Source organism: Schistocerca serialis, chromosome 1, assembly GCF_023864345.2.
Source record: "Schistocerca serialis cubense isolate TAMUIC-IGC-003099 chromosome 1, iqSchSeri2.2, whole genome shotgun sequence".
Classification (NCBI taxonomy): domain Eukaryota; kingdom Metazoa; phylum Arthropoda; class Insecta; order Orthoptera; family Acrididae; genus Schistocerca; species Schistocerca serialis.
Window position 1 is genome coordinate 315922780 of NC_064638.1, and position 17814 is coordinate 315940593.

A 17814-nucleotide genomic window follows, 5' to 3' on the forward strand; every position below is an offset into this window, starting at 1 on the left:
TTGCACTCTTCTGCAATAGGTTGTTGTTTTGAAATTACATATTAATAAAAATCAAATAATGAAATGAACAACTCGTGGACCATATTGACTACTCTTGAAAAATGTCATATACACATTAATAAAACCCATTGAACCAAATGACAATGCACAATGCTTTTTTGCCACTTTTCAAAAATTACAAACAAAAATTGAGAATTTGATATTTTTAAACAAAATAATAACCTTAACTCTTCAGTAGTATGTATAATGTAAAGAAAATAATTGTTTTTACACGTTTTCCTAAAAACCAAAGTTAAGCAACAGTTGTGAAACCTTTTGGTCACATTAAGCCATTGGGAAGCAACGGGGAAAAAAATCAGTGTGTGGACCTTAATACTTTATATTTAAAAAGGAACACATCTTGAATCACATCCTTTCATTAGCAGAAGTTACTGACTTATACCAACATTTCAAATAAAGCCCTCTGAAGTTGTCTACAAACAGTTAGTGGCAGAGAATTAGTATCATAGTTCATAAGCTCCTCTATTTGTTACTCTTTTATAATTCCATATCACAATAGGTGTTCACTTATACACTGTTACAACAGAGTATATTTTATACTCCTTGTTTAAACTTCAAACGTTTTGTGTTTACTAATATTTACACTTCTTTAGCGACAATCAGACTTTATTAAAATTACATCCCAGGACCTTATAATTATCAATCAGTCTTTTCACTCTGATGGTTCTTGACCTAACGAACTATATTACCACCCAAGAAAGTAATGTTACATCTCCACAGTTCATGACTAACTTAAATATCTTACCAACTAAGGGATGAATTTTTAAACCTCTACAGTCATTCACAGTTATGTCTTATCTCTTAAGGCAGGAATTTTTCCATCTTCACACTCCATATTCCAGGGACTAATACTAGTGAAAAATTAAGCATTGTTTACCTATGAATTTTACGACCTAAAATTATAACCACTTTTCCCACATACTTTGTTTTACATTGACTGTCATTATACGCGATTTTCTTAGATCATGGATACAGTTAGCAAACCAACATTCATCCTACTCCATATTCGAATTTTCCTTCCAGCTTTTATCATCCATCTCGTGAATGTTTTAGCACATGGCCAACAAATGAATGCAACAGTTATGGCACAGTTGTGTGACCTTCTCAAAGATGAAAATAACCTCCTCTGACAGTGATAATCTTATTTATGTATCCTCATTTTACCCTCTTAGTACCATACATTTAATTTCAATCTGCATAGTATTTTAGTTGCTACCAAAATCATCATTTCAGCTTCACTTGTGGTTTATCACATTGTTATGTTGGTCATTATGTTCAGATCTTTATAATTCAACGTTTCTTAAGTGAACTTAACTTTCTTGCTCTGCTGTCTGTTACAATACATTTACTTAAAATCAAAGCGTTTTATCTCTCCATGTGAAATCACTCTGTTATTTTCCTCATCAATTACAAATTTTGTCTCACATCAATCTTATGTCCCCATAAAATTTATCTTCATAACCGATTCGGAAAAAATTCTTACTTATTTGGTTGCCTATACAGAGTTTGGTAGTTGGAAAACAGTAGGACTATTAAGTGGGTTTATATGTAGAAGAGTGGGAGATGAATGGTCATTTAGAGAGAAATAAACCTACGAACAGTTGGAGACATATGGTCGTCGTACTGTCTATCAGTCATGCATCGACTGGTTCCATATGCACCTTCCTCCTATGAACAGCATTACAGGATTGTCACTACAAAAAGCAACAACTCTATTTTTACGGGACAAATAGAAGAAAGGGGGATGAATTATCATGTATGGAGAAATAAACCATTCAATAGTTGAGGATGTATGGTAGCCGTAACATGTATCACTTACAGGTCAACTGATCCTCTATGTACTTCTTACAACTCAGAACGTATTTCTTTACCACCGGAATGTTCCTAACGTTGCTAGTGTCAAACGTCTTTTCTGATAAGCATTTTGTCGGGGACAGGATTCCACCATGAAAGCACCATGATATACTATGAGAAAATTAATAGACAAAACTTCTACTGCATCTACACTGTCCTTAATTTCTTCAGTGATATCTTCTCGTTCAGATTCGCTTGGTATATCTACTTTACTCTTACTCCTCTGAATATTAAAGATGCTTATCAGGAGTGGTATGTTGTCACCCTGGAACCGTGGAGTAAAGTAAATATGTGAATTCTCCCTTCCAAATTTAAACTGATTTTTAAACTGAACCATTTTTTTCCTTTCCTTACATACAGAAATAAAATGAAATGAAACGATTGTATGGCATTGACAACTGGGAGACTCCATTTGGGGAAGTTCAGCCATCGAGTTGTAAATCTTTTCGGTGGACACCAAACTGGGCGACTTGAGTGTCGATGATGCTGAAATGATGATAATGACAATACAACACCCAATCCCTGCACAGAGAAAATCTTTGATCCATCCGGAAATTAAACCCAGGTGTGCTGCCTGGCAGTCAGATGCAGTGACCATTTGACTAAGGGGGTGGACCTTTCATACACAACTTCATCTTTGTGCCTTCAAAATACAAAGAGCATTTCAATTCATTCAAGAAATATACGCCTACTAGCAGTTTCACACTTATTCTTAATTGGTCTAAAATGTTTCACAGTTGCTCCTAAAATTTTAAACTTTAGCTGGCACAACTATAAAATTTTCATTATCTTTGGACAAAGCTGACACCTCTGAGCCGCTGTTCACTAAAACACCCGGGTGACATCTCATAGTTCGGTAGTAATGACAGGGTTTATATAGTTTATAACAATTCTGTTACTATCCTCTCGTTCCAAAATGTAGTTATCAATTTTTAAGCAGACTATGAAAAGATGGAATAAGTGGCTTTTGGAGATGTTCCCCAACGGATCACTCGCCTGACAAGTGTTTTATCATTTAGTAATGAATTAATTCAACAAAATAGGGACAGCAGAGAAGCTATAGACCAATGATAGTCAGTTGATTTTGGTAATGAAGTTATATATTCAGAAATTAACACACAAATACACGGTAACCGTGTCACAACGTCTTCCTCAATGTAGCACCCTTAAATATTAGCCTATTGCCGAGCAGTTGGCTTGCTGCAGGACAAGTTAGAACAAAAAAAAAATAGTTCCATAAATAATAATACTAACAAAATGAAATCCAGTCCACAGAGAGAGTGTGGAAAGTAAGCCATGATAATGAAGGAAGCCAGCTGTGGGTAACTACTTCTTGTGGATTTGCAATGCCTGGTTCTCTTGATGCAGACGTCACGGCAGCACACTGGAACCACCGTAGTTGTGGCACAGTTCATAACACAAATTACGATGAACAGATTGTGAGTGGCTAAACACAACGTTGCTCCCAAAGTGATGGAAGGCAACTCTTCCAACAAAATGGCGGTAACTGCCATATTCGTGCAGCCATTGTGACAGGAGATGGAAACTAAATGTTAGTGCAGCCTCGTCCCAACGGCGGTATGGTCTCTTTGCTTCTCAGGTTGGGATACCTCCTTGCACTCCAGTTCTCTAGGTGAGAGGAACTGGTATGCGTCCACCACTGCGTAACTTCAAATTAAATTTGAAATAATAGCCAAAGAACTTTACTAGACTTCGCCAACTTGGCTTTTTTCTATATTAATTAAAGTAGAAATGTAAAAACTATCACACGCCCTCCAACCGAGGGTCATCTATGTCGACAAGACATCAGCGGTTTGTCCTAGCCTGCAATAATTAAATTAATAGTATTTGGAGTATAATATTTTAATAGTATAGGAGGACATAGTGGCATTATTTAAACACAGGCTTACTTCAACGTACTTGTTATTTCATGACAAATATTTTGAACAAGTGAACGGCGTCGCCATGGGAAGCCCTCTGCCTCCTGTGGTGGCCAAATGACTTTGAAGAGAAAGCAGTACAGTCAGCCACTCTCAAACATTCTTGTTTTCTGTGGTATGTGGATGATACATTTGTGGCGTAGGCACGTGGACTTTATACTCTACCTACGTTCCTTCAGCTTTTAAAGTCGCTCCATCCGAATATAAACTTCACAACGGAAGTGGGAATAGAAGGTAGTTGACATTTTGGTACGAAGGAAAGCAGATGGAACCTTGGCACACAGCGTCTACCACAAGCCAACGCATACACAATTATAACTGCAGGCCACAAGCTGCCTTTACCTTGCACAGTGCGGTAGTGCAGTACGTAGGTTAGCTCATAGAGCGCGTGTGATGTCCGATCCTGAAAGTTTGTCCAGTGAGATACAACATTTGAAGACAGTGTTCCGACAAAACGGTTATTCTGAGAGACAGATACGTAATGCGTAATGCGTACTTTTGTGCCATGTCGTCAAGGATCGGAAGAGTCCTCGGAAGTTACGACATTGTGTGTTTTTCGACCATCTGCAAAGCTGAGGAACCTGTTGGTTTCGGTTAAGAATGATCTTGGGCTAAGGAAACGTAGTGTGTACAAGATTCCTTGTCAGTGAGGGGTGGGCCAGACATATCGCACAGTAGAAGAAAGCTGCGATGAACATCAGCGCCATAAACGCCTACGCCAACCGGAGCAGTCAGCAACTGCAGAACACTATCTGAATACAGGACATCGAATAATTTATGAAAAGACGGAAGTTTTATCCCCGGCATAATCTTTCTAGGACTGCGTCATTACGGAAGCAATATATATCCGTACAGCAGATAATCTCATCAACAGGGGCGCCCACGCATTCTTCGCGCACTTGTTCTATATACAGAGGCTTTGACATGCGGATACCGTCTGTCGTACCTAGCCATCAGCAAATTTCAACCACCTAAAGGTGTAGGACAGTTGCTCTGAGGAAATATTGTGGAATTTGCACAATGTCGTCCGGCGAAAAACCCGTGAAGACTATTTACAATCAGCTGAGATGTGTGAGTTTAGTAACAAATTCTTGGAATCAGGAACCCGAATCTGTCATCAAGAGTAAAGAATTAATTATATTTCTCCCTCCTCCTCTGGGAGAGGGGGGGGGGGGGGTCAGGGGAGGGGTGGGGAGGGGGCGGAACTGGTCTGCGGACAGTGACAGTGCCGGCCGAAGTGGCCGTGCGGTTCTAGGCGCTACAATCTGGAACCGCGCGACCGCTACGGTCGCAGGTTCGAATCCTGCCTCGGGCATGGATGTGTGTGCTGTCCTTAGGTTAGTTAGGTTTAAGTAGTTCTAAGTTCTATGGGACTGATGACCTCCGAAGTTAAGTCCCATAGTGCTCAGAGCCATTTGAACCATTTTTTTTGACAGTGACAGTGGTCCCGCCATGTGCAATATCTGTACTCATACGAATCACTTCATTACAGAAAGGTCCTTAATTATTTATGTCCTATTTAAGTCCGAACAGTTCCTTCATTCCTTGCTATTGGCGGACAACGATGAAACTTAGCCAGCGATGAAACTCAGCCAACCTATCATAAAGCGATAGATTGCACATATTTTGTTCCTGATGCCACACGTGTTGTGTGTTCAAATCACAAAGATTAACATCATCAGTTACTCTTACAGAAACACATTTATCCATATTAACATCACCCTCTTCAAAAATAAAAACCCTAATATTCTCACTAACTTCATGTTAACCAATTACAATGTCATTAACACCACTCACCTTTTTACGCTCACATTGCAATTGTTCTTTGGTGTCAGGAGACCTCGTTGCTGGAGTTTCTTAAACCGACTGAGGCTTCCCTAGAATTTACGTTAAGCACTTCTGCTGTTATTGGGTGCTTACATAATTCGGAAAGGTCATAAATACTATCCAAAATCTGGTTTCCCATCATATTAAGTACCTTATTTATTTCTATGCCACTGCTAAGTTTCAATTCCTGATCAGAAGTGAGTTTCCCTTCATGCACTTTGAGTGGAACAGACTGAGCGACTGGATTGCCACCCCCCTCCCCTTCCGTCGCCTCTAACTGCTAATGACTCAGCTGCACTATATTGAGCAACTGTAACGCCACCCCCAGTTCCCACTTCCGGATCAAATAACACTTCAGCTTCATTCACAGTCTGTGTACAAATTTGTGGGACCTCAGATATCTGTCTTGCCTCTAGTCGATCTTCTATTGAGACATTCCTTGGTTTAACTCAGCTAGTATGCAGTCAACTAGCTGCAAAATGCATGGGCCCAGGTTTGCTGACACCAGTGCTCAGTGTGTGGCATATGACACATTTGCATTAGTTACACCATAACACCTGGCATCAGCAACACATGAAGATGGTCAGCATTCTTGCTGAGGTAGCCAGCTCTGCAGCGGATGACTGTATCCCGACGGCCATTGATGTATACGGTGGAAAAGTGTTAAGTGTGGTGGTGGAAGATGGCTGCCGCGAACAGGATGTGATCTGCTGCACACTGTGTAAAGTCCACCTGCTGCTGCAGTGAATCTGGAAGTCTACTGTCTTGTGTCACTAAGATAGCAGCGCACCTCTTACGTCAATGCGCCAGTTCTAGTCATCTTCTCGGCAACACCAAAAAACCCATTGGCGAGAAATCCTCTTGCTGGCAACTGTGCATTGCCATTGCGGTGGCAGGTTTTACGGAGTGAGCCTGATCATACTACAATAATTCAACAGCTCTGTGTCTATAACACTCCGCAACAAAATATTTTTTTCCCTAATACTTGGTTGAAAATACTTTCTTTCTTGTAATTCATATGCGCCGAATATAGAACTACACTCAGATTTTCTCTTGTAGCTCAGGGAAAAAAGTTATGTACTTGAAAAGGTTATCAAGGATAAAGCTATTAAGTACGTTGGATTGCTAATGTGAGAAATTTTAAGGAAATTAATGTGCGTACTTTGGGATGAAAACACTAAATATTATCATTAAGAAGTGAATTATAAATGTTTATTTGCCTCTGACATGAGTCAGGGACCCTTAGCTACACTAAGAGTGACAATGGCTTGGTTTAAAAGGGTGTAGAGTTTCTTGCTTTCCGCCAGTGAACATCTTCTGTTGCTCTCTGCAAAAAACAACTGTAATCCCACAACATGTCCAGATTGTTGTAGCGGCTTTGATGTCTTGCTTCCATGGTGGACATCTCCTAGTGGAACCTTCCACTGTGCTCATCACTCGCGGGTCACATATTTGACGAAAAGAAGGTGAGATGCGGATGCAAGAAATGTATCTTTAGTGACATTCGGCAGCCGAAGTCCTGGAAGGCTGTTAGTAAGTTGTCCACAATTTCTGCATAGCTGTCTGCTCTGTGGTTCCAAATAAAGTTGTGCACTACAAGCACAAATGCGTCCCAAGTTGCTAGTTGTAGTTCCTTGAGTTCCAATCTGAGTTGTGGATCTCGAATCAACTTTCGTATTTCTGGTCCAACGAAGACTCCTGCCTTCAATTTTGCGTCAGTTTTCATCTTTCCAAACTTGCCTTTTAGGTATTGAAAACGACGATTTGTTTTATCCATCGCTACAACAAACTGTTTGGTAAGACCAGTTTGATATGGAGTGGAGGTACGTTAATCTTATTACGATCCACAAGAGGTACATGTTGAACGTTATGCTGTCCGGCTACAGGCAAATTTCTGGGTGGGCAATTTTACACTATGAAGTGATTCTTGTCATCGCGACTATTCCACAAGCAAAGAAAGCACATGCGCGTTGTATACCCAGTCCGCATTCCTAACAGAAGGGCTATAGCCTTCAAATCACCGAAGATATTCCACTTGTGCTCAGAATAATAGATTAGCATCAAGAGGATGTTCATTGTTTCGTAGATTTTCTTCATTCTCATGGAATGAGCAATAGGAATTGATAGTTTCTGGTTGCCATTGTGCAGTAATGCAGCTTTGAGATTTCTTGAGCTAGAGTCAATAAAATGTCATCACTCTTCTGCTACGTATTTGTTACCTAATTCCTTTATGAGTCCTGCCTGTCACGTCATGACAAAAGCAAACACCGCATTCAACGGTATAGTATTCTGCGAATTTCACGTGGCGATCTCGAAAATGCGTAACTGTAGTACCTCTCTCGAGAAAGTTCCACTCCTTCAGTCTGGAACACAACAGTTTAGAGATTTCTTTCGATAGAGGCAAATCGCAAACCACGTAGTACAATTCGGCTTGGCTGATAAAATGTGGCTTTCTAATATCATTGTCTGGATCATTCGTGTATTCCATGCCCCTAGCGTCACTCTCAGTAGCTTCAGTATCACTTTATTCGTTGTTCATTGCATCGGATGAAGGAGGAATTGGTACTGTGTAATCTGTACCATGTGCCACAGGCCTTAGAGCAGACTGAAAATCCGGGTACATGATTTATGACTTGTTCTTCTTCTTGTGTGACAACGGCCTTGCCGCAGTGGTAACACCGGTTCCCGTCAGATCATCGAAGTTAAGCACTGTCGGGCTGGGCTAGCGCTTGGATGGGTGTCCATCCGGTCTGCCGAGCGCTGTTGGCAAGCGGGGTGCACTCAGCTCATGTGAGGCACACTGAGGAGCTACTTGATTGAGAAGTAGCGGATCCGGTCTCGGAAACACATACGACCGGGATAGCGATTGGTGACCACATGCCCCTCCATATCCACATCCAGTGACATCTATGGGCTGAGATGACACAGCGGAGTTTAGTTTTTAGTTTTCTTCTTTTTGTACCCGGATATCTTGGTCCAGCAGATGTAGTAATACGAGTGGTGATCTTTCTGCTCCAGCCAAACCTTGGGAACCGGCCGCTGTGGCCGAGCGGTTCTAGGCGCTACGGTCGCAGGTTCGAATCCTGCCTCGGGCATGGATGTGTGTGATGTCCTTAGGCTAGTTAGGTTTAAGTAGTTCTAAGTTCTAGGGGACTGATGACCACAGATGTTAAGTCCCATAGTGCTCAGAGCCATTTGAACCATTTTGAACCCTTTCTTGCTTCGGTTTTTTTCAATCAATATTTGCGTTGCCTGTGGCGTGGGGCTATCTGGCAAACCCCTCGGTACGGCCCTATTACCATCGAAAATAAAACACAGTGTGCGATTATTAACGCAGTCTAATCGCATCGAACGAGTGAAATCGTTCCTTTGAAAAGTCGACGGCCCATTTCCCTAACCCTAGGATGCATATACTGGGCCTCTGAGGCCCTTGTATGTCTTCATTTTTAAAAAAATTCTGTAATTTTTTTGTTTGATTTCAAACTGCTTTCCAGTACTCTTTCACTAACACTGTGACATTCCTCCTATCATGTCTGAACGAAATACCTTTTTAAGTTTATTGTATAATTCAATACGTTTACCCATGTGTTTACAGTCACTGGTTGAGGGAAATGCTTCTTCCCTTTCTTGCTGCCGGCCGCGGTGGTCTAGCGGTTCTAGGCGCTCAGTCCGGAACCGCGGGACTGCTCCGGTCGCAGGTTCGAATCCTGCCTCGGGCATGGATGTGTGTGATGTCCTTAGGTTAGTTAGGTTTAAGTAGTTCTAAGTCTAGGTGATTGATGACCACAGATGCTAACTCCCATAGTGCTCAGAGCCAATTTTTTTTAACCAAACCTTGGAAACAGCAAAAGGCATTCGATTTCGTTTACCGTTTAATCACTGGCTTCGGCTGGAGTAACAGGCGGTGCAACAGAGATGAGGAGCCTAGGATTTTGTTTGATTTCCGAGTTCACATCCGAAGTAATGTTTCTAAGCTAGACGTAGCTTTCTGGTCATGATATTGCGCTGGTCGGACGTCGTATACTTGCCACAAATTTAGTAAAAGCAGTCCGAACAATTCACATAGCTGCGCCCACTCATCTTACGTTTACTGAATTGAATCACCATATACAGAATTACCGAATCGTCTTATACGAAATCACTTAAATGCATGCTTCTGAAACTGTTGGTAAATGAAACACAGAACCACACTACCATGAACTATTCTCTAGTCATCTCCGAATCAGACTGATGGACGAGCAACAGAAATTGCATGGGAACTAATTTTATAAAACTTGTTGAAATCTACTTGCATGCTGTAGGTCGGAGATAAGTTAGAACTTGTCGCGGATTAGTTAAAACTTGTACAAGTCTGCCTGTTTCTTTTATTACTGCACACTTATCTTTCCACAGAGACATAAAGCAGAGTAGCCTTGAGAAAACACACACAATCGTACATCAAACACGGCTCGTTGATGCAGCTACATATTAACCCATGTACAGGTTTTCAGTACTGTATAACTTTAAATCCAGACGTCTTACGACATTTCTGTTTGCAAAATCGGAATCAACGCACTCTATTACATAACACTCGCGTTATTTTCGACCAGTAGCAAATTCATTGTTGTGTAGTGTAATGGAAATGACAATACCCTGCACTCACCAACCATCAGCGGCCGCTGCAAAACTACTCCACATATTGTCATAGATTTGCCTTTAAAATGGTAGGAGCACTACACTACACAGCCACAGCATCTTCAGCGATACTTTTAAATTCGTTGTTCTATTAAGCAACATAGGGGAGCAAGCCCATATCGCCGGCCGCGGTGGTCTAGCGGTTCTAGGCGCTCAGTCCGGAGCCGCGCGACCGCTATGGTCGCAGGTTCGAATCCTGCCTCGGGCATGAATGTGTGTCACGTCCTTAGGTTAGTTAGGTTTAAGTAGTTCTAAGTTCTAGGGGACTGATGACCACAGATGTTAAGTCCCATAGTGCTCAGAGCCATTTGAACCATTTGAAGCCCACATCATCAGAGACGACATAAAAGCACCTCCGGTTCGATGCCATGAAGGCAATGTTGTTCCACAGACTCGCCAAGACAACAGTACAACAGCTGCTACAAGTAATTTGCCAGGAAAGACTGGGCAACAGGACGCCATCTCAGTTTTGGAGGCATAACTATAAATCAATCAACTCGATTCTCACGCCACATCAAGCTGCAGACACTGTAGCTGATCAGACTACCGCTCCAGATGCAGTTGCCAATGATCTCGCATGAAATTGACGAGATAGGACACAAATTAATCCTGGCTAATAGAGTTTTTGCTATGTTACGAAAATGACTATTCACAGATGTGACAGACAACGACGACCACTGCCAGTACTTTCCTGGTGCGACACTCTGCCCACAACCATGAGCAGCTGATGTGAACCAAGCGAAAACATACACTCACAAGAATGATGTCACAAGCCCCGACCACAAGTGCAGTGACCTATGGCCAGCCACCACAGCCATGCCCACCGTTCATTCCTCACACAGGTGGGCCTACGTGACAATGGCTTTGTTGTTTCCGCGTTCGCTTTGGTGCCAGGGCGTGCAGTTGCTCCATTGTGTGCAACCATCCAATGCAAGACACTATCCACAGTAGATACTCTGGATTGCTGCACTCGCTTAAGTCAGTTAACAACTAAAATGCAAGGGCCAAAATGGTTTTGCTGCATTCCTGAGTGACAGTAGTAGACTGTACATGTTAGACAACTCAAAAAATAAATACTTCTTGATTGACATTGGCTCGGAACTCAGCACCAGTCCCAGAGAGAAATCACCAATGGAGTTTATGAAGCTTGTTGTCCAACTACATGCCGCAGATGAGTCTCATATCAAACTTTTCGGAACTGTTGTGGGCACCATGGACCTCTGTCTGCATGAGAAAGTTCTATGGTAGTTCCTGGTCACAGATGTTGGGAAATCAATTTTGGGCATTGATTTTCTCCGTTTAATTCATCTCTCCCCGTATTTAACACAAGGCGAGAGGGCAGTAGAGTGTTTGTACCCAGTACCAATGGCAGTCTCCACCACGTCTACAAATAGTTCCAGAGGAGACTATTCCCCAATCTCTAAGCATGACACCCATCTCCAACCGCTTAATAACCAACAGGCTTCAGAATTGGAAATAGAAAAGGTAGTGACAAGTTTTGAAGAAGTTAAAAAGGCAGGCTACACAATTAGAATCTCGAATTGCACACAAAAATTCTTTCGCCGGGAAATGAACTGGATGCCGTGCTTGCTTACCTTCAACATTTAACACCGGAACAACATCATTATCTCTTAAATATCCTATGTGACCAAAACATTCTCTGCCTCGTGATGACTGGGTGTTGTGTGCTGTCCTTAGTTTAGTTAGGTTTAAGTAGTTCTAAGTTCTAGGGGACTGATGACCATAGATGCTACGTCCCATAGTGCTCAGAGCCATTTGAACCATTTTGTGACCAAGACAGCACCCACCTTGATACTGGTGGATAAACGCACATACGGTTGGGACATACCACAGCACACGACTCATCAAAAATACAGCTTGTCTAACATTGCGCATGCATCTACCACCGTGTTATCCAGACAACTAGTGGGATATTTAAACAGAGAGGGTTTAGACGCAACACTGCTTACAAAATTAATACTACACCAGGTCCAGCAGCCCATCACAAAGTGCACAGACCGGCACCATACAGGCCATGAGTACTTAAAACTGCAATCAACAAATTACCAAAAGTTAAAAAAAAAAAAAAAAAAAAAATCTGATTATATGGTGATTATCGGGCTCTCAATACTCGCACAGTACTTGATACTTACCTGATTCCGAACATCCAAGACTTTACTCACACCTTGGCAAGTATTTTTCTACTTCAGTGCTCTAGACTGTACAAAAGCTTAGCTACAGATTCCCATGGCTACTGAGGACATTTCTAAAACAGTGATAATAACACCATTTCCCTTGATTGATAACATCCTCTTCAGATTTACGTTCTGTTATGCATATCTGGGCTATATTTTAGTTTTTTCGGCATCTCCATAAGATAATAAGAAATAGCTCACATTCATTTTTGAGTCCCTTCAACATTACAGTGTAGCGATAAATGAGAACAAATTCCAAGATACAGCTTGAAACGAGACTCGTCCGACCAGGCAACATGTTTCCCGTCATCGACAGCCCAATGTCGGTGTTCACGGGTCCAGGCGAGGCGTAAAGTTTTGTGTTATGCAGTCATCAAGGGTACACGAGTGGGTCTCCGGCTCCGAAAGCCCATATCAATGATGTTTCGTTGAATGGTTCGCACTCTGACACTTTTAGATGGCCCAGCACTGAAATCTGCAGCAGTTTGCGGAAGGATTTGCACTTTTGTCACGTTCAACGATTCTCTTCAGTCGTCGTTGGTCCCGTTCTTGCAGGATCTTTCTCCGGCCGCAGCGATGTCAGAGGTTTGATGTTTTGCCTCATTCCTGATATTCGTGGTACACTCGCGAAATGTTCGTACGGGAAAGTTTCCATTTCATCACTACCTCGGAGATGCTGTGTCCCATCGTTCGTGCGCCGACTATAACACCACGTTCAAACTTACTTAAATCTCGATAACCTACGATTGTAGCAGCAGTAACCGACCTAACAACTGCGCCAGAAACTTATTGTCTTATATAGACGTTGCCGACCGCAGCGCTCTATTCTGCCTGTTTAAATATCTCTGCATTTGAGTAACCATGCCTATACCAATGTATTTGGCGCTTCAGTGTATTTATGAATAAAGAGATAAACTATTGACATGGATGAACAATTTCTTCACTCCTTAAAGAAAATAATAAATATAGTATATTTTTATGTATAATGACCAAGCACGTACAAAAATCTTTATTGTTCTGCTACTGGTTTCGACAGTAAATCCTCGCCTTGCAGACTTCATTCTTTTTAAATAGTGTACCGCACGCTTCTAACGTTACAATATATTACATTTGTATTTAGTGCTGTGACAATAAGTGGGTCTGGAGTATGGCACATCATCTAACCGAGGGCCCAATAAATACAATGAATAGAAGTTCATAGTATTTCAGATTACTGATTCAAGATGTCAACAAGTGACACTATACTGAAGATGCACAATCAGCTATCCATGAATTGGAGATTATACATTTTAATTCTTTTTTATTTGACACAAATTATCAGTCATCGTAAAGGAGAATGGTCTAGCAGAGTTATATTCATTTTTAAAACCATTTCTCAGTTTATCTGTGACTAAATTTCACACTATTCTAGTCCATTATCTTAAACGTCATATTGCAAGATATCTGTAAAATAATGTAATATGTTTATAAATATTCAGTCAAATGCGAGTAATCATTACCCACGGGTATAATATAGGAACTGTATGTATTTAGTATAAACTACTTGTTTCTTAAGATGAGAATTGTACTCATACTTATTTTAAAAAATTCGCAAGTATGATAACGTTTGGAGATTTTTAAAGTATTTTTTAGTTTGCGTGAAAATACAAGCAAATGGAGTTGAGAGCAATTAATATGGAGACCGAATCCCTATGGATTTTTGAGTGAACTGTTGCACTGCAGATATGTATAGTTAATCTGGTGTTTTCGAATATTCTCCTCGATAAGTTACATACAGTCATATTCTGGATGTTTGAGATCTTAAAGTAGCGTTCATCAGTTAGATGTTTATGCAGCGTGTTTGGGGAGGGAAGGTCAATATTTTAAACAGTGATAGTATAAGTAATTCTGAACAAAAAATGTTATATGAACATAGGTTCGCAAATGCTTCGTTAGGGAGGTATGGGTATTGAAATGGACTTTAATTCTGCAAAATTGATGTGCACAACGTGAACGAATACGCAATACAACTGGAGCGTAACGTGATTGTCTTGCAAACAGTTCACGGGTACTTGCCGTGTTTACGCTATGTAACCTGCCACGTATTATGGCCATGTGACGTACGTAGTACTATCACCCGTTGTTTGCGCCGTGTAAGCCGCATTGTGTAGTGTACCGGCGACGGATCGGTTAAAAAAAATGGTTCAAATGGCTCTGAGCACTATGGGACTTAACATCTATGGTCATCAGTACCCTAGAACTTAGAACTACTTAAACCTAACTAACCTAAGGACGTCACACAACACCCAGCCATCACGAGGCAGAGAAAATCCCTGACCCCGCCGGGAATCGAACCCGAGAACCCGGGCGCGGGAAGCGAGAACGCTACCGCGCGACCACGAACTGCGGACACGGAGCGGTTAGCTGTGTAGTGTGTGGTGTTAACTGTGTTCGTACAAGCGCTGCTAACAATGCCACAAGTCTACAGTAATGAGGAATACGCTGATGTGGTGTATGTTTATGGTTTCTGCGACGGTAGTGCTACCGCTGCAAGAGAAGAATACCAAAGGCGCTTTCCGACTTGACGATTACCTGGTCGCAGGGTGTTCACCAAAGTGTTTATCACTTTGCGTGCAACAGGCTCTCTTCCAAGTAGACATTTTTCGTCCGAGCGTGTACGTCAACAAACTTTGCAAGAACAGCAAGGAAGTATCGCAAGTGTGAGCGAAGACCCAGTAACAGCATACGAAGAATGTCCCTGCGTATGAATGTCCCACAGACACGTGTATGGGAAACATTACATGCGGAAAACCTTTATCCATTTCACATACAGCGTGTCCAAAATCTCCACGTTGGCGACAATGCCCAACGGTTTCAATTCTGTCACTGGGTAACTGAGACTAATCATTTGTTTCCATACATACTATTCACTGGCAAAACGAACTTGGAAATTGCTATCCACTGAAGCGTGTGTATTTTCCAATGACCATCGATGATTATTGCGTGTGTTGTTTACTCCATGTCGTGAAAATGAGTGATGTAGCTTGTATAGTAGCATTTAGAAACATTGCTAGGAGTGAAACTGGGGACTCTTGCTGCACATTCAATACTGCTATCAGTGAAAGAATAACTGTAAGTTTATGAGAGTAACTGAACGGAGTTAATTCTACTCTGTGTTCACCGTCGTACTCTCATTTGGAATACAGCATCATTTTCTTTGTATAACTTTAACTTCCCTCACACGTTTATTTATGTTCTCATGCTGTACAGATCCATTACTCGAGATCACGGCAAAGGCAAAGTGTCGTCCACAGTTCCTCGGCCGAACTGCTTCAGCCAGCGACAGCGGCCGTCACTCGGCGGCCTTCTCTGTGGCGAGCTGCATGGCCTGGTCTAGCAGCGTGCGCTCCTCCAGGTGGTGCTTCCACGAGGAGCCCGTGGCAGGCGCAGAGGCAGGCGGCCGCCCCACGAACTGCAGCTCGCGGTCAGGCAACAGGGAGCAGAGCCGCTCCCGCACGTAGCTCCAGGCGCCCTGGACAAAATTGGAAATCCGCACAGGAGGAAAGAAAGTGAAGTGTGCGGCGCTGCTTTAAAGTCGAGTGGAGCCCGTAATCACCAACATCCAGTCAGTTTTTTTAAATGCAAACTACTGGCCACCACGAAGATCACAAGCTACAGACGCGAAATTTAACCGACAGGAAGAAGATGCTGTGACATGCAAATGATTAGCTTTTCAGAGCATTCACACAAGGTTGGCGCCAGTGGCGACACCTACAACTTGCTGACATGAGGAAAGTTTCCAACCGATTTCTCATACACCAACAGCAGTTGACCGGCGTTGCCTGGTGAAACGTTGTTGTGATGCCTATGTAAGGAGGAGAAATGCGTACCATCACATTTCCGACTTTCGATTGTAGCCTATCGCGATTCCGGTTTATCGTATCGCGACATTGCTGCTCGCGTTGGTCGAGATCCAATGGCTGTTAGCAGAATATGGGATCGGTGGGTTCAGGGGGATAATATGGAACGCCGTGCTGGATCCCAACGGCCTCGTATCAATAGCAGTCCAGATGACAGGCATCTTATCCGCATGGCTGTAACTGTTCGTGCAGCCATGTCTCGATCCCTGAGTCAACAAATAGGGACGTCTGCAAGACAACAACCATCAGCACGAACAGTTCGACGACGTTTGCAGCAGCATGGACTATCAGCTCGGAGACCATGGCTGCGGTTACCCTTGACGCTGCATCACAGACGGGAACGCCTGCGATGGTGTACTCAACAACGAACCTGGGTGCACGAATGGCAAAACGTCATTTTTTCGGATGAATCCGGGTTCCGTTTACAGCATCATGATGGTCACATCCGAGTTTGGCGACATCGCGGTGAACGCACATTGGAAGCGTGTATTCGTCATCGCCATACTGGCGTATCACCCGGCGTGAAGGTATGGGGTGCCATTGGTTACACGTCTCGGTCACCTCTTGTTCGCATTGAAGGCAGTTTGAACAGTGGACGTTACATTTCAGATGTGTTACGACCCGAGGCTCTACCCCTCATTCGATCCCTACGAAACCATACGTTTGAGCAGGATAATGCACGACCGCATGCTGCAGGTCCTGTACGGGCCTTTCTGGATACTGAAAATGTTCGACTGCTGCCCTGGCCAGCACATTCTCCAGATCTCTCACCAACTGAACGCGTCTGGTCAATGGTGGCCGAGCAACTGGTTCGTCACAATACGCCAAGTCGTTACTCTTGATGAACTGTGGTATCGTGCTGAAGCTGCAAGGGCAGCTGTACCTGTACACGTCATCCAAGCTCTGTTTGACTCAATGCCGAGGCGTATCACGGCCGTTATTACGGCCGGAGGTGGTTGTTCTGGGTACTGATTTCTCAGTTTCTATGCACCCAAATTACGTGAAAATGTAATCACATGTCAGTTCTAGTATAATATATTTGTCCATCAGCATTTCTTTTTGGTGTAGCAATTTTAATGGTGAGTAGTGTATAATTGGCGCCTGTTTTATTGTACACTATCCACCGCACATGATTAAGTGTTCTTTCGATTCACTAAGGATTTGAGCTCTGACTTGTAAAGTGTAGGCTGTGAAGTGTGCGAGAGTCCAAGCGAATGCATTATCTTACGACGATTGGAAGAATTTCCAATCCGGAATCAGAAGTGTTACATGCTCCTTTGCAAGGCTGGTTATGAGCATTCGTACCATCTGCTTCGTACGTTTCTGTGGAGTAATAGGTTTTTAATGTTCCACAATGCCCGCTGT

The 17814-nt window shown here is 42.6% G+C and overlaps 1 protein-coding gene and 1 pseudogene across 1 annotated transcript in view; one reads left to right on the forward strand and one right to left on the reverse strand.

Annotated features, from left to right (window-relative positions):
- Positions 1-8332: 8332 nt before the first annotated feature.
- Positions 8333-8450, forward strand: LOC126425237 (5S ribosomal RNA; annotated as a pseudogene).
- Positions 8451-15567: 7117 nt separating this feature from the next.
- The window catches only part of LOC126470087 (2-oxoglutarate dehydrogenase complex component E1-like), a 165207-nt gene continuing 162960 nt past the window's right edge, over positions 15568-17814 (reverse strand). Inside the window, exon 16 of the mRNA XM_050097661.1 lies at positions 15568-16061. Coding sequence (XP_049953618.1) covers positions 15882-16061 — 180 coding nt within the window. The 3' untranslated portion in view covers positions 15568-15881. The remainder of the gene's footprint in view (positions 16062-17814) is intronic.